General features: G+C 37.0%; 1 protein-coding gene and 1 long non-coding RNA gene across 2 annotated transcripts in view; one reads left to right on the plus strand and one right to left on the minus strand.

The window, feature by feature from the left end:
* Positions 1–20681, plus strand: part of LOC102224837 (5-hydroxytryptamine receptor 4-like) — a 39292-nt gene extending 18611 nt beyond the window's left edge. The window contains exons 3-8 of the mRNA XM_014470586.2: positions 884–965; positions 1656–1823; positions 2215–2415; positions 3900–4053; positions 4804–5462; positions 19981–20681. Coding sequence (XP_014326072.2) covers positions 943–965; positions 1656–1823; positions 2215–2415; positions 3900–4053; positions 4804–5462; positions 19981–20074 — 1299 coding nt within the window. The 5' untranslated portion in view covers positions 884–942 and the 3' untranslated portion in view covers positions 20075–20681. The remainder of the gene's footprint in view (positions 1–883; positions 966–1655; positions 1824–2214; positions 2416–3899; positions 4054–4803; positions 5463–19980) is intronic.
* The window catches only part of LOC111609530, a 29722-nt gene continuing 7521 nt past the window's right edge, over positions 2340–24540 (minus strand). Inside the window, exons 2-3 of the long non-coding RNA XR_002753169.1 lie at positions 5323–5457; positions 2340–2423 (exon numbers count right to left, since the gene is read on the minus strand). This is a non-coding gene — a long non-coding RNA (uncharacterized LOC111609530). The remainder of the gene's footprint in view (positions 2424–5322; positions 5458–24540) is intronic.

Below are 24540 nucleotides of genomic sequence, written 5' to 3' on the forward strand. Positions count from 1 at the left end.
CTTTTAGAATTTTGCTTTTATCTCTTGTTAGAAACAGATCAATAAACTAAACTAAAGTTTGATTTAAAAACACGCAGTGGCAAATCGCTAGACAAATCCAAGATTTGTACTTATAAATGATGTCAGCGTCAGTGAAAAGTAGAACAAAAATAAAAGTTGCTTTTTGAAAAACACATTCAGGTTTGACCTTAGGTTTATAAATACATCCTGACCTTAACTACTTTTGAATCAACTAAATGGCTTCTTGTCATGCTTAAATACATTTTTAAAGCCTGAATAAATAGTTATGAGACTTAATGCCATATGTTATTCCTTTATGGGAAAAAGTCCTGGACTGTATATGAAGTCTGGTGATCTACAGCAAATCTATTTGAGAAAAAGAAACTGTTTCCAGGTGAGAAATGATATAGTTAACCATATGTTGTTATAAGCTGTTAAAATTCCCATTTGTGGCAGATTTCTGACTTTTGACCTTTGGTGGCACAGGAATGAGGAAGACATTTTTTTTTCTTTCATGACACCTTTTAAAGCACTGACCTATTAAGTTATCAAGCTATTAATATGACCTCTAAAGAGAAACTAACAGGTTGATTTATTCTGGCGGACACAGCTGGTGCTTGTGACGGTCTAAATGCCCTATAAACATCACACATTATAAAGCTGTGATCCAGCTTCTTATTTTTAGCTGCAAATGTTGCATTTTTGGCTTCTTTATGCTGCCACAAGACGGACACACAAGAGCAAGACATTCAGCCAGTTTACAGACGCATGCTGGCTGCTATTTGCAGGAAAAATGCAGACCTGTAGCAGGAGCCAACACAATTACTGTCTGGGTGTGTGTGTGTGTGTGTGTGTGTGCGTGTATGCGTGTGCGTATCATCAGGGCCATAGCATGGGGTGATGAGGACTCTCCTCGGCTGACCTCAGTGCAGATGACTAGGGATGGCCACAGCATCACCTCCACAGTAAGTCTAAAAAGATCCAACTTGATCCAGTGGATTTTGATTATTTCACACACATTTATTGATTCCCATGACTAATTATTGCTAACTTATCAATTAGATTTGCTTTAGATATTTTCAGGTTAAGGACAAAACTTAACTGTATTTTATTGGATCACAATTAGATTCTGATTATAAAGTGAAAGAATAATGAGATAGGTTTTATTTAATTATTTTTTTTACAGATTAAAATCTGAAAAGTGTGTCATAGATATGCATTCAGCTTCCTCGAGCCAATACTTCCACAAAGCACTGCAGTAGCAGCAGCAAGTTTTTTTAGTGGATGCATCCAGATGCGTCGAACATCCGTAGAATAAGACTTTGGTTCCATTTTTCTTGTGCGTGAACATCCGTTTTTCAAGTCTTGCCACAGATTCTCTAATTAGATTTCAGTCTAGATTGCCTGGGAAATTCAATCACATGAAAATACTTAGCACTAACCCGTCCTTGTGGATCACATTTATTGGAACTATTGGAATCCTTGTTGTTAATACTTTTCACGCACTCCTTTTACTAAAATGCATGTCGTACAGTCCAATTATGTGATTGTAAATTAGAGAACTGTTTTTTGATACAAACTAAGCCATGTTCCTTTATGCTGATGTGTCTGCATTTTAAAATGTTTTATTTTGTCACTTCTTATTCCTCTCACAGTTTTTTGGACGACGTAATAAATGATGGGCAACAGCAGCAGGAGCAGCAAGAATTCTTGACCTCTTTGGAGACGGTTTTTCTCACCATCTTCCTCTCCGTCATCATTATTTTGACTATGTTTGGCAACCTGTTGGTTATGGTTGCTCTCTGCAAGGACAGGCATCTGAGGTGAGGTTGTTTTGGGTTGTTGTTTGGTTCCTGAAGTGGAAAAAGCGTTAAAGTTCTCAAGTAAATAAAGTAAAGTCATCCTGCAGCTGGTTGGATGTGAACAGCACTTAAACACCTTCATATCTATTTTTAATTAGATACAAAGATTAGTTTGGAAATGTCTGGAATTTAAGCATTTACTGGAGAAAAGCATTTGTACTTGGATTATTTACTCTCTGTCACAATGTCTAAGACTTATGTCCATCTATTCTCAAATCTATCGTACGATTTGAGACCGGAAAATGTGAAGCTTAGACAAAAAGAACGCAGAGGAAGCCTGGCAAAGAACTAGAACTGATATTTATTCTTCATGTTTCTGAGTAAGCTTTCCTGTTTTGTTGTTTCCTCTTAGAAGAAAAAAGACCAGCTACTTCATCGTCTCTCTGGCTTTTGCTGACCTGCTGGTTGCGCTGCTTGTGATGCCCTTTGCTGCCATCGAGCTAACCACCGGCCAGTGGCACTTTGGAGAAATTTTCTGCCTGGTGCGAACCTCTCTGGATGTTTTATTGACCACGGCATCCATCCTTCACCTCTGCTGCATTGCACTGGACAGGTCTGTGTCTGCGATAAGGACACAATACAGGAGAATTGAAACACTTATACTTTCTTCTAAAGCTCTGACATGCTGGATGGTTGACATTTAGACTTTTTAAGTTGGGAGTAGCAGTTCTCAAATTTGAAAATAAGCCAGGAAGTTCCCAATACTGTAGTTTTCAATTTATTATTTCTTTTTTCACTATTTCCCATTTCTCTCCTATAGAAGGTATGCCTGGGCTAGTGATTGAATGCTTGGTTGTGTGTTTTTGAGGGGAGGCATCATTAATGGGGTTATTGCTGACATTAATTTTGTGTACCCTTCTTATTTTTCTTTCTCATATAAATTACTGCCTACTAAGTACTTTTGTCATTTGCAATATTTCTCTTTAGCACAAAGAAAATGAAATTATTCTAACTATTCTGCTTTCTATCATTCTTTTCTCTTTCAAAGGAAGGTACAGCAGGCCCAGATATTCTGTGTTGAGCGGTGTCTCTTTCTTTGAAGACATCATTGATGGAGCAATTGTTACCATTTGCTTTGTGAACAATTTGTGTTTTTCTTTCCTAGAATGTCCCCCAAGCTCTCTGTCTTTATTTACCAGAAAGTGCTATTAGTAGAGATCATGGTGCCTTTAATTCTGTGCATTCTTTCTCATAGAAAGTTCTCCTTCCCATGTGCTTCTGTGTTTTTTTTTTTACTATATCTCTTTCCTGTAGAAAGCCACTGACAGAGCTGATGCTACTATTAACTTTGTTTTCTCTTCCTGTTTCCTGTTGTAGAAAGGATGCCTGGCCCAATAGCCCTTTGCTACCTGCCGCTTTTATCTGGTCAGAGCTATTAATGATGCATGCATGGTCATGAACTATGTATACTAACTTTTATTTCTTTCCCATGAAAAGTACACATGGATTTATGTTCAGCTGCGTTTCTTACTTATTTTTTTACACTGACTCTGGTTCTGCTGGTAGTTTCTTCCTGTTACAAGCAGGTAATTCCTTTCCATTTGGTTCCTCGGGATGAAGAACTGGTGAAAAGTCAAAGAGACGTCCTAATCATTTCAGTTTAGCTTACTCAGATACGCTTTTACTAACTGGAAATAAATTATCAAGCAAATTTGACTTAATTGTGTTACTCAATGTGACGACATGTAAGTAGTTCCAAATCTATGTAATTGGATTTTATTTGAATGACTTGAACTGATTTAAATTAATTCTCTCAAATAGACGAGTATGAATGCATCATACAGAATAACGTCCTGTAGCTCAGTTTGTCACCATGGAAACATCTGATTCACAGCTTTGGGACTCTAAACATCAGCTCTAGTTTTACAACTTCAAAAATATAGTTGTCTGCCTCCACCCCATTTTGCTGGTGGGCACCACATTTTGAAAACCAATGGTCATTTTATTAAATGAGTTCTATGTATAAATTGCATTCAATTTTGATCAATGCATGTTTAACACAGTGTATAATGTGCAAATCTGTGTTTGTTTTTCTAGATATTACGCCATCTGCTGCCAGCCGCTGGTCTACAGATATAAGATGACCCCAGTCAGAGTGGCACTTATGCTCATCGGTTGCTGGGTCATCCCCACATTTATCTCCTTCCTACCCATCATGCAAAAGTGGAACACTATTGGGATAGAGGACATTGTGAGTTCTCAGTAGCTAAGATTGGAAATGTTGAAAAGGTGTTGAAAATAGTGGCTCTCTTGTCTTTGCTGTTCAGATTGCTGACACAACAATATTTTCTGTGTTTCAAAAAGCACAGGTGAGTTTGTTCGAGTCACAGATTGCCAAAGACAGACACACGAGCCATATCATCAACTTATAGTCAGTTTTTTTTTGACTAACAGTCTTTATTTCCTTCTGTGATGAGACAGGAATGCCGTAGTCAAAACGTTAAAGCCACGTGGAGTGAATGGAAATGTACGCTATGATTTTCAGATTATTAAAAGAAATTAATCCCTGTATCATATTTCTTCTCTATTATTATCCACCATATTTGGCATATCTTGTAAAATTCCAGACAACTAAATTGAGGCTTGTCCAAATGCCAAAAAATGACAGAGTTGTGAATAATTTGCCTAGAAACCATGGATTATATTAAATTGTTTTTACATGTTGAGGTTCTGCTCCATCTGTGCACTTTTTATTTATCCCTTGTTGTTTCTTAGCAGTTCCAGGGCAGTTTGCCAGACAGACTAAACCTTTTTTAGTTGAAAAGGATATTACTAAGTACATTTTTATTATGGCTTTTAACATAACTGTTTCTTCAGGCTGTTTGGAATAAATGATGGAAACCGTCAGCTTGGGTCTCTCCAGAGTTCCTGTGTTTATTCTAAGCTAAACTAATCCTCTCCATATAGAATATATCACGATTATTTCTTTGTCTCCTGTCAGATTGAAGAGAAGCAATCCCTTTCGGGAGGCTCCAACACAAGTTGTGTGTTTCTGGTCAACCAGCCTTACGCCTTGATCTGCTCTGCCGTCGCCTTCTACGTGCCGCTGGCCCTCATGGTTTTGGCCTATCAGCGCATCTATGTCACTGCCATGATCCATGTCAGGCAGATAGAGACTCTTCACCGTGCCGGCTCCTTTCCGCCTACACATTCGGACCAGGTCATAACCATACAGTCTTCCAACTCCTCGGATCCACTGAATCACTACCGCCTGAGGACAGCGACCGGGCCCTTGTTCTCAGAACAGTCTCAAAGAAGACACAGACGCATGCGCATTGAGACGAGAGCAGCAAAGACACTGGCGATCATTATGGGCTGCTTCTCCCTGTGCTGGGCGCCATTTTTCATCACGAATGTGGTGGACCCCTTCATCCATTACTCTGTACCCTGGCAGGTTTGGACAGCCTGGCTGTGGCTGGGGTACATTAACTCAGGATTGAACCCCTTCCTGTATGCCTACCTGAACCAGGCTTTTCGAAGGGCGTTCCTTGTGATTCTTTGCTGCGGAGACGACCGTTACACTCAGCAGGGCACCTGCTCCACAGGCTTCCACAGGCCATCCTCCGTCCAGTCAGCCAATGGGACCTCCATGGCTCTGAGGTAAAACACAGGAAAAAAAACAACCACATTTAAAGATTCTTTGCTCCAACAATAATGCTGGGTTCCAGCTGTAGTCAGAGTTGGAAAATCCTACTTCCCAGTCAGAAAAATCAATTGCATAGCCTTCCAAAGTTGAATCTGTGTTTCAATATGGCCGTATCTCACATGAACAGTAGTAACATTTAGTGGAAACGTGTGCATTTTACAAGACACACATGTAAAAGTGAATCTAAAATCAATTCAGCCCCTGAAACTCTAAACTGAACAAATTGAAAGTTGTGTTTGCTTACTGAAGTAAAGCTTAAAAATAAGTTCGTAAGAGCTATTGCGAACAATGTTTGTAGGTGTCGCCATGTTGAATTTCCGACTTCATAACTAGAACACAGTTACCTCGGATCTGACAGTAAATCCAGTTCCAAGTTCCCAATTCCCAGATAACTGGAACGCAGCATGAGGCTGTATTTCTGAAATATAATTGCACATCAAGCTTATTGTCAGAGCAGTAATTATATGTGTGAGAGTAAAGGTGTAAATGGACTTGTTAGAGTGAGCATCTGCATGTGGGTGTCTGTCTCCTACAGACCCGTGGCAAAGAGAAAACAATTTCTACCTTTGGTCAGAAACAGATCTAAACATCACGTTCATCAAGGCAACACAAGTATTATATTATTGTAAAGAGTATAGTGCCTATAAAAAGTATTCACCCAATCATGATCAATAAAATTTGGCTTTTTTGATAATAAAATTTTAAGATAAAAATACAAAATAATAAATAAAAGTCAAATAGATATGAACTCCCTTCCGGTTCATATTTAGTAGACCCACTTTTAGCTGCAATCACATCATAGAGTCTTTGTGGACAGGCTTGAACATCTGGATGCTGTAATTTTACTCCATTTTTCCTCACAGAATTATTCACAATCTGATATTTCATAGGAATTGACTGTGAGCCGTACTTTTCAAGTCCTCCAACAAATTGTATTGGACTGATGTCTGGGCTTTGACTGGGCCATGCCAGAACATCTACCTGATTCTCCTCAAACCAGTTTTGTGTAGCTTTGGTTGCATGTTTCGTTGTTTTGCAGGAAAATAGATGTTTTCTTTCAGAAGGAACAATGTATCCTCCATAATTTCTCTATATTTAGTAATTGGTGCTCACCAAACACAGTATCTTGTCTGATGGCCAATAAGCTAAATCGTGGTCTCATCAGACTAAAGAACTTTCTTCCTCTTGACCATGGAGTCTACATGTCTTTTGGGATACTCTAATCGAGCCTCGTCGACCTCCCAGACACACGTGTCTTTATACTAAAATCATTTAAGACACATTCACTGCAGTCTGTATTCTATTCATTTTCAGAATACAAGCATGAACGGGCTGGACTTATATAGAATTAGGCAAGTCACCTGTGGGATGAATATTTATGTAATCACATAAATATTAGAAAATACATTTTCTAATATTTTCTATAATAATAGAAAACACATTACATATTTTTATTTGTAATTTTTTTTATAGAAAATGGTATTAAATTTGATATATACAGTCGTTGAAACATTAAGTGTTTTTGCAGAGGGGGGTTGAACACAGATGGATGCAAAGCTTTTCTGTTTTATATGTGGAAATGATTTTTAAAACTACATACACTTTTCTTTTTCTAAATTATGCATCATTTATTTTGGCCTGTCACATTAAAATTAAGTCAATCTACATTGGTGTTTCTGGTTATGTGATGACAAAATATGATAAAGGTCATTTTGTCTTGAGTACAACATGACAAACGAAATCACTATGCTCGTCATAAATGTACACTAACAAATACTTTTATGAATCACAAATCCTGATTTAAGTATAATGTATATTACAATAGATGTAATAGTGTTTTTCCACAGTAGGGTCTGTGTTAACGCTGGTGATTTAGTTGAAGGCTGAGTTTGGATTTTCTGCTTCTTCGAGTCAGGTGGATGATGAAGGAGGCGGCCTTCATGTGTCTGCACTGTTTAACATTTTCACAAGTGCTTCACGCTCAGAGAGAAACAAAGGCGAGCACATGATCACTTACAGTCACACAGATGACAGATTCATTGAATATGGAATGTAGACTTGACAGTAATCAACATAATGAAAATGAATTCAACATTTCCTCAAAATAAATCGCAAGAGCGTGAAATACAAAGAGAAAAGAAGTCCTATTACAGACTCCTGAGGCATCCCACAGCCAAAAGATGATCTTGAAGTATCATTCTGACACTTTACATTTTTAGTTAAAGAAAGAAATAATTCCCTCTCGTGTTTTTCCTTCAGCTGTCATTGTGAGTGTATATATACACAGTGGCTGAGCCGATATCTCTGCTCTAGTCTTAGAACTTTTGCCTGGAATACCTATTTTGTGTGGGCTCATGTTTCTCTACCATCTCTGCACACATTTCTTTGGGCTCTTCATCTGTGTGTAGGAAACAGTAAAGACAAATCAGCCTTAACTCCAGTCTGATGTCGTCTCTTAAAATCCGTCCATGACGGAAAACAGACTCAATCAGATTACTGCCGACATGACACTGGAAAGTCAAATTACAGGAGGAATCCTGTTGTGTTTTATCACGGAGCTTTAGATCTCTAAGGCAGGTTTGGAGTGCTGAGGGTCTGTTGAGTCAGCTTGGTGTTTTTCCATGTATTTCTTGCCACTACAAAGAAACAGAAGTGTTTTCATTACCATTTAGCCTATAGGCAAATTTGAAATGTTGATATGCTTGTGCTGATGTCACTACAATACACAAATAGTTAAGTTTACTTGTCCTGATAACACTATTTTTTTTGTTTGTGGTTCATACAGAGTCAGACATTTGGTTGTGTACTCTGACATACAGTGTGCATTGTAAAAGGTATTCATACTTTTTGAATCTTCCCACATTTTGTCACTTACAACCCTAAACTTTATTGTTTTGGGGGATTTCTTGTGATGGACCATTACATTAAAATACAAAAAAAAAAAGATTCACAGTTTCCACATATTTTGGGAAATAAAAAGATGAAAACTGTATCTTGTATCCAGGTTCAATACTTTGTAGAAACATTTCCCTGAAACTGTAGCTGCTAGTTTAAGGGTGTGTTTCTATCAGTTTTGATCATTTACAGACAGAAATTTGCCAAGTAGCTCAAACTTAGTCAGACTGAATGGAGAGCATCTCCGAGCAACATTTTCAAGCTTTGCCACGAATAGTTAATTAGATTTAAGTGTGGAATTTGACTCAGCCAGTCTAACACATAGTCATATGTTAGGATGACCCAGAATCATGACTTTGATCCAAATCCCTCCATTGTATGTGTGGCTGTCTGTTTAGGGTAAGTGTCCTGCTGGAATGTGAAATTCTGCCACACTGTTGAGTTTTTGAGCCTTCAAGTCCATTTTCTTCCTGGTCTGGTCTGTATTTAGCACCATGCACCTTCCCATCAACTTCTCTGTCTCTTTTAAAGAAGAGCTTTCCCACAGCATGAGGCTGCCACCACCACATGTCTCTGGGGATTGTCTGTTTTAGAGACTTTGATTTTGAGGTCAGCTCTACAAAGGGCAGTCTATTAAATTCCACAAATAGAGTTAAAAATACTACAAGAAAAATAGTTGTTAGGTCAAGGAAGTCAAAATCATGGGAGAATAAGGCATTAATATTACCAGAATAAAGTTGTAGTACTAGGAGAAAAATAGTAATTTTATGAGAATGCCAACATGAAAATAAAACATAAACAGAAAGTTGACTTCTTGTCAAGTTATATTCACCAAATATGGAACGTTTGAAGGTAAATAGTTGCACTATTTATTAGAGGTATTGGGGTTCAGAAAGGTGAATAAAAATACAGACTATTTTAGGATTTCCATTGTAAAAAAAACCCAAAACAAATCATGTCTAATTTTCTGTTTAAATTACAATTAGATGTTATATATACAACAACCCAATGCAGTACTTTGAAGTTTGTGGTTCTAATGTGTTAAAATGGGAAAAAGCTCAAGGGACCTGAATACACACTTGATTTGTGTTTGGTATCAAAACAAAGTTGGACACTTCTTTCCCCTGGAATATAGACTGTCTTCCTGTTTTCTACAAGTGAAATCACAACAAATCTTAAAGTTAAAACATATTTTGTAAGATAGTTTGACTTGTTGGCATTGCTAATGAACTTGATAAAATGTTTGAATGCAAAAGACTGAACAAAAAGGGGAAGTAAAGAGTGGAAAACATAAACAGAAAAGGAAAAGAGAGAGCAGTAAGGACGTGAGAGAAGGCAGAGAGCTGAAAGAAATGACTGTAAGGAAGGCAGATGAGGATGGAACAGAGAGAGAAAGACCAGGAACATGGAAATATGGAAGGAAACGTCAAAGAAAGGGATGATCACAGTGCAGGCTCTTATTACGTGTTTTTATGCACTGTCCTCATAAATTCCAGCACATGTGTGTGTGCACACTTGTTAGCCCTGTGATGGACTGGCGACCTGTCCAGGGTGCATCCGAACTCTGCTGCTGATGTAATCTATTTTCCTACCTCCTGACAGAAAAAGGAGACTTTGAAACCTCCCAAAGCTTGGTACAACTTTTTGTGTGTTCATATACAGCATGAAGTTTACAGTTTCTGTTATTGGAAAGTATACATTGGCTGTCAGAGCTTGAGGGCTGGCTGAAACATCCAGAGAGAAAGAATGCACTATGCTCTGATTAAACCAAATTGGAAACTTTCAAAAGTTATGGTTAAACATGAGTACTACGCTTACAGTGAAATAGAGCAGTTTCTGTTACCAGTCAGTTTTGACTCAAACCTTAAAATGCTAAAGCTGACATTTTCAATTCATTGGTCAACATTACAGTGAATCCAAGCTTACGTCCAAATTATCAACAGCAGCAACTTATCCAGAGCCCAGAACTGCATCTTACAGAAAATGTCTTAGATCACCTAAACACAATATGTCCTCTCAATCAAACAGATTGGGAAACCTTTTGTCAGGGAGTGTGGGCAAATATTGCTAAGTCAGCATGTCAGTCAAACAAAGAGCTAAAATTATGGCTCCAACAAACCTTTAGTTTAAGGGTGTGAACACATATGCAACAATGTTCAAGGTTTGTAGTTTTTTTTTTGTTTTGTTTTGTTTTTTTAACAGCTCCCCAAGGATTAATCTCTTATCTATACTCTACACTGTACATGTCATAATAAAGAGTATAAAAGTTTGTGCTTCATTCATTAGAGTCCCATAATTTTACATCAGGCGTTTGAACAGCTCTGAGTACATTTTGAGTTGGGAGTTAAGGTAGAATTACTAAAAGGTTAATTTGAGTATTAAATATCAAAGGTGGCCTACATTTTTTCTCTGTGTTTCAGTAACAAGTAATTCTATGAATTTTTTGCGACTTCATAATCTGCTTTGTGTTTCAATTTTCCTGTTCCCCCCTCATAGATTAATGCATAAGAGGTTATCCTCGATTTCTCTCAAAGGGCTTCTGTTCACTCAACCTTCACGTCTTTATCTCCTTCAGAGAAGCTAAATTTAGCACTTTAAACATAATGCATCCAGTCACCATAAATTAAAACAATGTGAAAATAAATCATGCTATACATTAAAAACCCTAACCAGTTTTTCAATTTGTTTGCACGAGAGAAAGTGTATAATTCTTGAAGTTTGGACATTAGAGGAAGAGAAACAGACATGACAATTTGTCTCTCTGAGTGTTAGATGAGCGAGAAAAATATCAAGCATCAAATCAAGACTGTCAAATTGTTCCAGTAACAGGATCTTTGTGATTCTCTGCGAGTTCCCCTTCAGCTCTGACTCAAACAACTGTTCTAAAAATAAACAAAGTTTTACTAACTTTTCTATAGTTTTTGAACAGAAGATACCAAAATACAGAAGCCATGTAACTTGGAAACTAAATAAACTCCAAATTCTTAAACTCTCTTTGTAGGAATTATTCTCTTTCCAAAATTTTAATGTTCCATAATTATTAAGAGCCGGTGAAGCTGAGCTTCATGCTGCAAAGAAATTTAAGAGCTGTTCAGAAACAGGCAAAATCTATACTCAGGAATCTAGATGGAATGATTCTTTATTGGATAGCCCTCAAAAAAATAGAGGCATTAAATATTTATTTTAACATTTACTATTCAATTGTAAAATAAAAAGCTTGCAGAACTTATTGCATTGGTTATATTTATGTAATTTCAGATCTCTTTGCACTTATCCCTCCATGTTTCCAAGGAAAAGAGAATTTGAACACAAAGGGATACAAAAATTTTGTGCTGAATGTGAATATGGCTCAAGTTTGAGAGAGAAGTCGCTCTTGAAAATTTGGAGTATGAAGCGCAAACACTAATGAGGGGTTAAGGTAAATGTATTGAACTGTCAAGGCACAGACATTCGTAGGTTCATGCAGAAAACCTACTTTACGTAAGTTATACCACTGTCACTTAAAAGAAGGCATGCACGGATCCATGTGTTTCATTATGTGTCATAACAGAAAGTGTACTGATTAAGCTGCAATATAAAGAGCACTCCACACCAAACTACTGCAATAACAGCTGGTAATAACACACGTTTGCTTAATTTTAATTTGAGAGTTCAGGTCACTACGATACTTGATCTGTAACTGCAGTGGGAATCAGTTGGCTGCTTTCCGGCTTTTTGGCTTAAATCAATTGTACTGACAGGGCTGGTACTATATCCTTAATTGAGCAGGACATTTTCAAGAAAAGCACCAGTAGACGCTTAAGTTCTTAAAACGTGCCGTCTAGAGTTCAAATAGTATTACACAAATGATAACCATTAGAACTATTGATGTAAGCTGGCCATCATCACTGCACACAATCTATAGATCATACAAGTTCCCTAACCTCTCAGGACTTTCTGTAAACATTTTCATAGATCTCTTATTAATAATCCCAAAACTGAACTGGAAATTAAAGTGTCCTGTAATATCAGCCTATTGATTCTTACTGGATACTGCACATTTGGTAACTTTAAATAGACTAGATTCCATTTGTATGATGAATCAATGCAAACAGGAAACACTAAAGAGCTTCCACCTTTTTTCATTCCTCCCAGTTTGTTGAACTCCAAACAATCACATCTGTATTTCAGTGGTGCACACAGGGGTCACTAGTGAATCTTTAACCATTCAGCCTATTTTAGCTTCAGGTGAAGTACATACTTTACATTTCTCAGTCTGCACAAAAAAGTCTGCAACAGTGGGTATCTGAAGCTGACGAGTGAAGGGCTCAGTTTAAATCTGACAAAAATACAGACACTGAGCCTGTGCACTCGGTGCAGCTGCAATTTAATTTCAGTTTAAATGTCAGACATTCTTAAGATTTATTTAGTTTATTTCATATTTCGTCTCTCTGATCATGTGTTTTTATTTAAATCTTCTGCAGCAGAAACGTTCCCCTCAGAAGCAGATAAAATACAGAGTAGTTCATTTCAGTTCTGTTCAATGCAAGTAAATTGTTTTTGAGGAAATGGATCATTGTGCTCGCAGTTCAGTAAAGTCTACCTGCATGCCAAAGCAAATATGAATTTAATTTTGGGGCATTGTGCTGGCAGCACTCTGAGTGAGTTATTGTAGCACTCCAGCCACCACAGCTCTTGTGTGTATCACATGCTGCCAAAGCTGTAGCTTCAGATGAATGAATGGCTTTAGCCACGTTGCTGGTACAGAAAACAGTCCACTCCAAAATATACCATAGCTCAGAGTTTCAGTGGTGGTTCTTGCATGAATGGTGCTTAACCCTGTCCTACTGTTGCCCCTCAACCAATTAAAATACAAGAATGTACCTGAGATTCTGGTGGCCCAAACTGAAGCTCAACCTTTAAGAAAGCATTTGTTACCTAGTCTCCTGATCGTCCTCATTAAGCAGATTATAATACATTATAGTCTCTTTGGGGGAGATCTGACACCACAGACATGTCAGATCTCTATTTCATTCACAAAATCCATTGAAAACTTGTTTAGGGTACAACGAACTAGCAAGTCATATTTTATTATCTGACATATCCACCACTGTGGTCAACTACCCATATCAAAAGCAATCTATAGACATAAAAAAAAGTAGGGCTAAAAAGGTACTCCACTTGGTGAAGATGCGCACACGCCTCCAAATTGTGTCCAGCTACACTGTGCTGTTTGTTTGGCAATCTGAAGTAAGCTGTGAGTGTTTTCAGGCAGGAGTTCAAATGCAAAGTCTACCTATTTGGTTCTACTGAGACCCATGAAAATCAGCTGTAGGTTTTTAGGCGTATAGTTTCACACATTTAAAAATCCTGTGTCGTTCTTGCTGTAACACATGCTCACAGAGCAGCTGGTATTGTATGAAAAATATATAGCTTATTTCAGATAATTGCGTAGATACTCAAAGACCTTTCAGATGTCAGGATAATCACCACACCACATTCCAATATAAATCCACACGTGAAAACAAATTGATATTTAAGAAGCAGAATTATGGCCAACAATGTTCTGGTCTAACAAAAACAGATGAAGTTTGGATCAACACAAATTGGCCCCAGACATCTTATCTTGAAAAAAATCTTCCAATGGGTGAACGATGGACACCTTTGAGCTGACAGACCGGCTCGATCCAGCCTTGATTTTGCTTTTCTGCACGTTTTTCTGAGACTGGTATAAAGTGCAGACAGCTTCTAATAAGTTTCAGCTTTTTCCAAGAGATGGTATCAGGACGGGCCGGTTTTTCACACGTTGGTTAGAAAGGCTGACTGGTGCATAAGCATATAGCTTACTAATATTTAGCATTGGCTTAGCTTCTTAAACTGCAACATCAAGCTTAAACATACAAAACTCCAAAGCACTTTGTTAAATGATTACCTGTCAGTTGTTTTAATGATGTCCCCCCCCATTGTACACAATACTTGCAGGGGTAAATGACAGCTGTCCAATGACTGAGATCAAAGTACTACAACAGACCATGAGTGGTTTTTCCTGTAATGTGCAGTGAGAGTGAAGTTAAACTAGGTAAAATTTAAGCCCAAATGAGGAGAAAATTGAGAATGATTGAACGAATGCAAATAAGATCAACCATCAGTTCAATGCCCTTATGTAGAATCTGGTTTGTACATCAAAATGCCACAAAAAAGATCTCTAAAGGCTTTTGCTTGTTATCGAGTTGTACATCTATAAGCAGGAAGTGAGTTGGTTTTACTTCAGTGGAATGGGAGAGGATCAAGAAGAAAATCCTGGCAGATAAAATCGTTTTTTGGCCTTATCTGAGAACACCAGGCCTGTTTGGAGAAAGGAGCGGCTTTTCTTTTGATCTCTGACAGGAGACACAGTAGAGCACAGTGATGTGGATAAAAGTAACTTTAAACTGTAGAAATTTTAAATTAATAATTAAAAAAAATATCTACATTTCCGTACATTAATTTTTACAATGACAAAAACAGGTATGATGGAATAATAGAAAACAAACAAATGCCAAAGGATTTTTCTAATGACATGCTAGTATGCAATCATTTTAAGCTTTTATTTAGATTATGCTGATTTACTAGCAAGTTTAGCTGAATTCTTTTAAAGTAATTGGAACCAAACAACAATAATAAAGCTGATATGGACGCTAGAAAGACGCTTTCTGATCTGTCCAGAGACTTTTCTGCCCCAGAAACCCAGAAACCAGTGCGGACTGATGATAATTTATTCTGTTTATAGTTTTGTTGGTCATTGTTGAAGTTTCCTTTCCATGAAGAATCTGAGCTACAATCTCTTCCAGACTTAATTTTCCTTCTGAGAGCAGTCCCAGTTAGGCTAGTGCTACATGTGCAAAAAGCATTTTTGATTTGTTTAGCTGCAAAAATTGTGCCAGTGTTTGTTGTGACACATAAATAATTCTATCCAAGTGGTCTGGTTTAGATTCTTCTGCAGTCTATCTATAAAACACTTATTAAAAATATTAAAGAGAATCAAAAGTATGTGTGGATATGTTTTCCTCTCATTCCCAAGTTAATGGGCAAGTTAACTTCCACAACATATTTTGATGACTTACCCTTAGCTCTTATAACCTAACCGTATTTAGATTTGTTTTTTGTGATGTTTATAAAGAAACTTCAAAATCTTTCACACCAAAAGACAGCATTAGCTGCCCACAGTGGTGAGCAATAACTTTTTATAGCTATCCATGTGATACCAAATGACTTCCTGCAAATTTTACATTTAAACAATGAGAGTGCATTGGATTACGTATTGCAGCTGAGGGAAATGCAACTAAAATCTAAAATAATAGACTTCTGTCTGAATTTCTGAAGTGAGAGTTGATTATTTTTCTTGCCATAATATAAGTTATGTTAAGGCAGACTTGTATGCTTTCTTATTTAAAGGAGCAGTATGAAGGATTTAGTGACATCTAGTGGAGAAGCTACAAACTACTGCCAATCTATCATGTTCCTCCATTTTATTTTGGCATGCGTAGTAAATATGACATTCATACATGTGTTGTTGCAAGGTGATTGAGCTGCAGCTTATTAACTTTCTTACTCTCTCTTCTTAAACGTACTTTGGATTATTTGGTACAAGACAATATATAAACCTTGCATACAAGAACCCCACTCCAGGAAAAAGGAGAGGTTATTTGAAATCCATATATGAATATGTTTACTGTTTAGAGTTGGCAACAAAGTTTAAAAGGAAACTTTAAAGTATGATTCCTAAGAATAATATTTTGTTACCTGCATTTTTGCTATCTTTTTAGTTCAACAGTAAACAGGAATACAAAGATCCACTGACTTTCACGCAAAATCAGTCTTGGGCTCACCCTTACGATACTAGTATCTATTTGGGATACTTCATTAGCATCTACTTGGGCAGATACCAATGAAAATGCCTTTTTGAAGGAAGAGTGGTTATTTTCTGTTCTTGTTGCTAAGACCAGAGAAAAAAATTAAAAACATCCTGACTACAGGTTGTTGTCCCAGTAGCCATCTTCCAATCTCTGCTTTTTGTGTGGTTGAGGCAAGTTTAGGGGGAAAAAAGTTACAAAACATTGTTATATTACTGTCATTTCAGTATGTAAAAATATTAGCTTTGTGCTTTTACATAAACTAGTTTAGTGAAAAAGGTATTTCCCAAACATAAGTGATATAAAGCGACTTTTTAAAGGACATGCATTTGTTAAAAAGGCCACTTGCTGGTCACACCAGCTCATCATGCTTGGACCTGCTTTTATTCTGCTAAACTGCTTCTCTGTTCTTGTGGGAAAACACAACTTGTCTCCTTTTATTTCCCATTAACCCACAGCTGCGTCTATCCCGTCTCATTGCCTCATAATAAAAAGATGATGAGACACAATTTGATTATTTAATGTTCCCAAACCATAGTGGGACAAAATTAAAGGAACACAAAGCTCCCCTCTATCTCGTCTTGATCTCCTTTAAAGGTCACATAACAGATCAGTTGATGTTTTGTTCACAAACGACAGAAATGTTGATGTTTTCAGTGTAAGGAGATGAACAATTATTTCAGTTCAAGTAGCTGGACCACAACAACATTTGGCTTTTACTGCAAAGAAAATGTTTTTCTCTCTCTTTTTTTAAACCAACAGATTGCACAAATATTACAATTTATGATGCCTTTTAAAATGTAAACTCAGTAGGATGAAAGAATTCTCCACATTTGGAATGTTAGGCTTTCTAAAAAGGTTCAAAGAGGACATTTGCTATATTACAACTAGAATTTTAAAAGCCCTTTTGTTCCCATGAGACAAATTAGTGAAATACCATAAGGGCCGACATTCTCCCGTTTCTCGCTGCCAGTAAGAGAGCGTACAAAGAAGCCTCAGCTGTTCTGCATAAATCTGAATTTGTATAACAAGTGACAGCTGGCACATCCTAAACAACATGAAGTGATTTAAAATTACAAAAACGTGCTGCAAGACAAGTTACCGCCTTGTTCAGCAAACTCTCCCAGGATATAGTCAGCTATGCATTTTTCATAAACTGATGCTGACAAATTTGATTTGGCAAATCCCTGTTTCCTATTCTTTTTTTTTATTATTGAAATGTTCTCTTTTGATGGGGATGACAGATACTTTTGGGTCACAAATAAAGCTCAGTATTGACTTCATACTGCCTTCTACCGTCTGAGGAAATACCCATATTTTAACCCATGTGTCAGTAGGACTTACATCTTATATAACGATAGTACAACCATTAATAAATGGAATTTCTGCTGAGATGCGATTTTATTTGTTTTTTTAGGAAAAGAAAAAAAAAATTTATGTTTAATCAGATTTAATGTCAAGCAGTGAGAAAAAGTAGATTAGCTTTAGTAAATGTCTGTTTTAACATCTGAAAATGTCATTGCTTGACCTTGCAGATTAGCTTGATGACCTATCTTGGCATCCGGCTCAAAAAGAGTTTTGTCTGAATCATTTTGTTTTTATACTTCCGATATAGAAATTCAAACAAAGCTTTTGAAATAAACATCATGATTCTTGTGTTGTGACTGTGAAATGCAAGTCTGTTTTTTCATTCTTTTAATAGAATGATTATATGTTTGGACATTTTGAGTACACAAGCAGCTGCAACTGTTATTTACGTTCCTTTCTCTTTAAGAATGTGGTTAAAAAAATTAAGAAATTACATTTGTCTTGGCTGTGTGAAGCAACATGACCACTCTTACCAGAGTCTGCTTTTGTTTTACTGATTGGACACTTGTGACATCGTATCCCTGCAAGAGTGCTGACTCAGCAAAAGAGAGACAGAAACCAAGAAGGAGAATCCCAATTGAAACTAAACATGATCAACTTGACAGATTTGAGTCGAGATAAACGTTTTGTTTGTATCATATTCTTTGCTACTGTGTGTGAGAAAAGTTTTGTCTATTTTCTCCAAGTGGAACTTTGACATGAATCTATTTTGCCCATTAAGTTTTAATAACTTTTTTTTTTTTTACCCTTAAAGCCACATTAGACATTTCTGTGTAACAGCTCAACTATTATAACTTCATTGAGTTATTTTCTACATTAATAACCCTATTAATGATGCACATATTTTAGAGTGTGACTCAAACACACTGTTTACCTGTTTACCTTTGCTGTTTACCTTTGGTCTATTTGGCATTAGGGTTATTTATGTGGACTGTCTCTTTTAAACATTCTAGTTAATAAATAACTTATATAGCTTTCTTTCTGAGAAAGCAGGTCATGAGCATGTGTGGTTTATGTGTTAGTTTTCAGATCCTAACAGGTTTTTCACATTTTATCCTCAAGACCTGTCTTAAAATCTATGAAGTTTTCTATTTTTACTCCTGTAAGAATAAAAGACTGAATCATAGCCTTAAAAGCATCCAGGAGGTCAAACATAAAATGGGCTTCTGACTAATGAGGAGGATGTTTTGGCACTATGACTAGGATCAAATGTAATCCCAAGAAAGTGTTCATGTAACTGTTTGAAAAAAATATTAATGTTAGGTTTTTTTAGTAACTAACAGATGGCTGGATGATCATGTTCTTTGCATCTCTTGTGGAAGGTAGTAGATTTGAGCTCAGTTTTCAGTTTGTTGATCTGGAGTAGAAAGATGTTACCACAATGCCGAGATGGAAATTTCCTTACTGATCGACAGTGGATGCCATTTCTATTCTAAAGACAGCAAAAAACAAGGTCTAGAGAAGAGAAATGGTTGTTTGTTGTTAGTTTCTTTCTGGGAAGAAAAAATAAAGGTACATTTCAAACTTTCTCAACTCAGTTAAAGAACAGTTAGAAAAATTATTCGCAATTGGGAAATTTTTAAGGAATTTTTCAGTTTTCCTGGGACTAGTCCAAAATATGAACCCAAACTCAGACTGTGCAAACTACAGAAAAATTAGAAACCATCCAAGAGTTTCCTCTCAGACCCAACGTGCCTCAGGCTGGCCAGTGAAATACTACATTTCCATGACTGGACCATTAGAGAAGGCCTGGAGAAGAATGTATCAGTTGGAAGTAGTGTCAGGAGAAAGCCTCTTCTCTCTAAGACAAACATGGGTTCATGACTCCAGAGTGTCATGTTGCATCCTATTTAATCACAAGACCTCTGGAAGAATGTCCTTTAACAACAAGTGAGACCATATTGGAGATGTTTAGCCAATTATAGGGAGGCATGTTTGGAGAAATCCAAAGAGTTGTGGGGTCAAGTGTGAGACCATCTCTGTTGAAGCTTTGTACAAACTGAATCATTCAACCAATAAAGCAATCCTGTGGAAACGATAGCTGAGAATAATAAAGACATGCAGAAAATGGAAAACTCAAGCTAAATCTGCTAAGGTGGTTCTGCTAAATGTGTCAGTAATTCCCAGTGAGTTTGATTCGACTTCCCTTGACTTCTCCCCATTACTGTTCCCAGCAACTCCTACCAAGATCTCTATGGCAGTAGTTTACAGCATTAAAAATTTTCAGAGCTCTACAATAACTGGAAGAGTTTTTTTTAAAGATGTTTATAACTTGAAGCCCACTTTCTTGCATTAAGACTTGGTTAATGTGGACTAACAAAGTTTTTGTCTCTTTCAGATTGTCCTTCCTGCCAAACAGAAGCTACAGCGATAATGGCCAGACAATCCTTGCCATCGAACAAGAGTCTCAGGACTCTCTTGGGCCCCTGTGAGGATAACTTTACGCGAACAGAACTGTGAACTGCTCATCAGATTTAGGGGACATTTAACGCCAATGTCTTGGCATCTGTGATCTTAAACAGTGTGCTTTAATGCTAGCTGACTTTCCATAGTGATGCAGTTCCCTCATGATCCTTGGCTGTTTCATAACAGCAATGTAATAGCTCAGTGAAGATGAACTCTGCTTACAGAATGTGACATACAAGACAACTGCTGCTACTCTTAAAATCTAATGTTTAATTTAAAAAAAAGTACAATATAAGTGCGTTTTTGAGGTAAGCATAAAGCATATTGAGGTTGAAATGGAGATCTGATGTTACGCTTTTATTTTATATTTTGAAATGTACAAACTCAATGTGATTTTTGAGCACTAGATGGCAGTAAAGCAACCATTGATGTCCTTCTTGCCAAATGGGAAGGCAGAATATGATATTTCAATTAATAATTGACAATGAAAAGCTGATAAATGAATGTATCTTAACAATAACAAGGGTTTACCTCCATTTGGTTTTTGATGTCTGGTTGAACGCTGACTGTCTCCAGCCCAGAAAACGTCTCCCAAATTATGAATTTTAAGGTGGATAAAAAGCCATCCATTGATTCATGTCCGTTTTTTCTTTATTGTTCAACTCTCTCTTTTTTTCCCCCATCACTCATGAGTTTAGGCTTTAAATTTCATGAATCAAAATAAAAATAATTTTGGTTCATGCTTCAGCAAAAGGGAGCTTGTTTAAATCTTATGAAGCATTATGATCTGATGCAAATCTCATTGATCATGTTTATTAAATATAAACATGATATATATATTTTACAAAATTCTTGAAATTTCTTGCAATTTCAATTAAGTAACTAAGGTCAAATTACAACTTATAGTTTAATTTATTTTCATCCGTGTCTTGGAGCTGTAATCTAAGACCTCCTACTTACCATAGATATAATTGACACAGATACCCATTTTTTTTTGCTCTCTCTGTAAAATTAGTAGAAAGTACAAATGGCTACATGGAAATATCTTTTTCACAATCAGAGTAAGACTTCAAAAGTTTCAAACAAGGTGTGACCAACAAAGGCGAGTGAAGTTCTAGGTTATATCTCTAGCACACAGAGTGAGGAGAATGGGGGGTAAACTAAAAGAGGGAAAAATGCTCGATTGCCCATCGTTGTGCAACTGCAGCAAGGAGTGACACACCTATCACTATGTATCCATAACGACCATTGGACTCCATCTACAAGGCAGGAAAAGCCTTAGCTCCTATAATCACATAGCAAACGCTGCCGGAACTTTAACTGGAACTGTGTGGTGTGGTCAAATGATACGAAGATTGAGATTTATTTTTTCCTAGCAAACACTCAAAGGGACTCTCTAAGAAAAAGGAGTAATTTGTGGGAATGCTACCTGTTAGGTGTAGTGGAGGTTCTGTTTCCAAAGGTGGCATATTAGAGTGTATAGTGTCTGGACATTTTGGAATGGTTTTAAATAAAAATCCAGTGACTTCTGCCAGAAAACTGAAAATAGATTGCTCTTAGGTCTTTCAGCAGGATAATTGTGGTCAACTCAAGACAAATGACTCACTACACTCAGTAACAACCTTTTTTTCTTGGTCATGTCATGTTGCTTCAGAAAGCAAGGAGAACTGAAGAGAATAGAGATTGTAAAGAGGAACCGTCAAAGCGTTTCTCAAAAATGTATTTTAATTCAAAATGAAGAGAACAGCAGTAATAAAATATTTTTTAACTGATTACCTGATTGGAAATACCATAGAGCCTTCTTGCAATCATACATCAGAAGAAGGAATGCATTACCCTTTTAAAAACATTTCACTCCTGCACACTTTAGTGCGTCTTATCTGATCCTAAGGCTTTGTCTCACAGTCCCACAGAGCCGATGCAGTATTTTGGTTTTACTCTAAGGTGGTGCTAACAACAGAAAGATATTTTTAACCATACAAGACATAAAGCCAATAGTTTGTCCTTTTAAGGACCGAAGGAAACCAGTAGTGTTGCTATTTTGGTGAGAACCAAGGGCTAGCTGCCTTTTCTTTAACAAATCGGTCCACTGAGAGGGGAAAAATGTTTCTTATTTCATTCAACACATAAGAGGTCAGGCTGACCTACAACTTTAAAATAAGAGTCGTCTTACTTTGTCTGAGAAATAAGCATGTGCGAAGTGGCTGCCATGTGATCACATCAAAACAGAATAAGTTTCCCAAATCAATTGACATTTTTAGCCATATATTTGCTCTTCTGCTCTAAAAAAAAAAGAAGAGAAAAACTGATATTTAAAAGTAGTTCAAACAAGATTACTGACTCAGGTAGTGATGGCCATCTGAAGCCAGATGTGTGGCGTGTACCGAGTAAAAAGGGGGCGTGTCAGATGAAGCCCCGCTTCGATGCTTGTGTCGTCTTGCTGAAAACCACGTGACTGACATCAAACGATGCCTCGCATTGCATGGGTCACGTGACTGCTTCATTTTGCGTGTCGGTTTTCAAAATGAAAGCGTGATGAGCCGTGCCGCTTCATGGGTTGTGGTATTTGATCGCGCATCAGAGGAGTATTTGTTTTCAGCAGTGGCCGAAATAAAAGGAACCTTGACCAATTTTCAATTTCAACATTGAAAATGTTGAAATTTTCAACATTTCAAAATGTTGAAAATTCTTCAACATTTTTGAAGAATTTTAGTTTTTCAGGAAGCAAATCAAAACTCAAAGAATACTGTCTGCCCCAACAATCACTGCACTCCGAATACACTAAAACAAATGTCTACTGTCAAATCAGTCTGAGTCACAATGCTTCCACAGTTTCAACAGCAGATGTCACTAGTGAGAAATGAGTGAACCACCCAGTAATGAACTTTTGGGTGAAACAATGGGCTGGGAAGCTTCACTGCTTCATGAGGCTTCATTTGGCCATCACTAGACTCAGAACCTATAGTGTCATGTTTGCCATTGGAGTCAGGGGGAATAGAAAACTTACAAAACATGAGGGAGTCACAGAAGCCAGGGGAAGATCAACCATAGGAACCAGTAGAGAAGAGCAGAACATGAGAGACTGGGGACTGTGATTACTGGCGTGAAGGCAGGAGAGCTTAATTAGCAGAATGGATGTCAGCTGTGACATCCTGACCTTAGCTGCGTTTCCGTTAAAAATTTGCTCCGCACTTTGTTGACATTCTACTAAATATCGAAGGGCACAATTTTGAAACTTAATTAAAATCACACGTTAATGAGTTTGTTAATGCAAATAGTCATTAAAAAACTTATGCGATGCCATCATCTTCCTACAACTTCCTGTTATCGTTTCCGCCTGTATTAACGTCCCGTTGTTGATCACGTGACTCGTGTGACGCAGAAACTTTTTCCATTGCAGTTTTGAGATTCTGATACACCTTTTGTCGTGAGTTTTTTCGAAATTGGCGTGTTTCCATTAAGCTAAGTTTTTTTGTAATTCCAGTTTGCACAATTATATTCAAGCTTATAGTCCACAGTTTTTGGACTGTGGCAGAAGGCCGGAGTGGCTGGAGAGAATACACAAAGTTTCTGAAAAACTTCCAAAGTAAAACAAGAACTAAGATCTATAACCATATCTAAACACTGTGACTCACAAAAGACAATAAATACACGTATAGCACAGAAACGGAATGAACAGAACAAGGTAAAGAATGAAAAATACTGGATACTGAAAGTCCCAAAGATTATGATATATAGTGACAGTTCAGACGGAAAGGAGACATTCAGGACGAGTTGTTGAAATTATTTCTCAAGCTTGAATTAACGACATCCTGAGTGCTGTTCATCTTAGGTTTTTATTTTTTATTTTTTTTAACTGTCATTAAAAATGTGTGTTTATGGAAATTGTAGAGAGAACAGGCTGGGGAATAAAAGAAAAAGCCCGTTTTAGTCTAGCCACTAGGTGTAGCAGCAGCACCGGAAACCGGGATGGTCCTCTGTGGATAAAAGTCTGTACATAAGAACTTATGTCTGCTTATTAGTAACAAAAATCTACAATAATAAAAACAGCAAAAATATGGTCAATGACATCACCTGCCTTCCATTATTATTATATGAACAACAAACTTCAATATCAACCAAATAATTACTCTCGCAAATTAAAATGCAGACAGACGGGCCTTTTGAAAGTTAAAAAAGGTTTTCCTCCATCAGAGGAGGAAAAATATATTTTACAAAGTAGTTAATGTTATTGTTGTTTCTGGAATTACCAAGTGAGAATCTGTATAAACATTTGCCCTTATTAAAAATATAAATGATTTCCTTTTTTGCCCCTGTTCCATCTTTGATCAGGGCTTCCACTGGGTTTGTGGTTTTCAAACTTTTACAGCAGAAAAGCTGATATCATATGAAGTTTTGCAAACTGAACCAAAGGCAACAAAGGTAATAAGCAATGATTTAAACAATCTGTGTGTAGTGTATGATAATTCAGTACATGTGTGACAATTTTGGT

This window comes from Xiphophorus maculatus, chromosome 8 (assembly GCF_002775205.1).
Source record: "Xiphophorus maculatus strain JP 163 A chromosome 8, X_maculatus-5.0-male, whole genome shotgun sequence".
Lineage (NCBI taxonomy): Eukaryota > Metazoa > Chordata > Actinopteri > Cyprinodontiformes > Poeciliidae > Xiphophorus > Xiphophorus maculatus.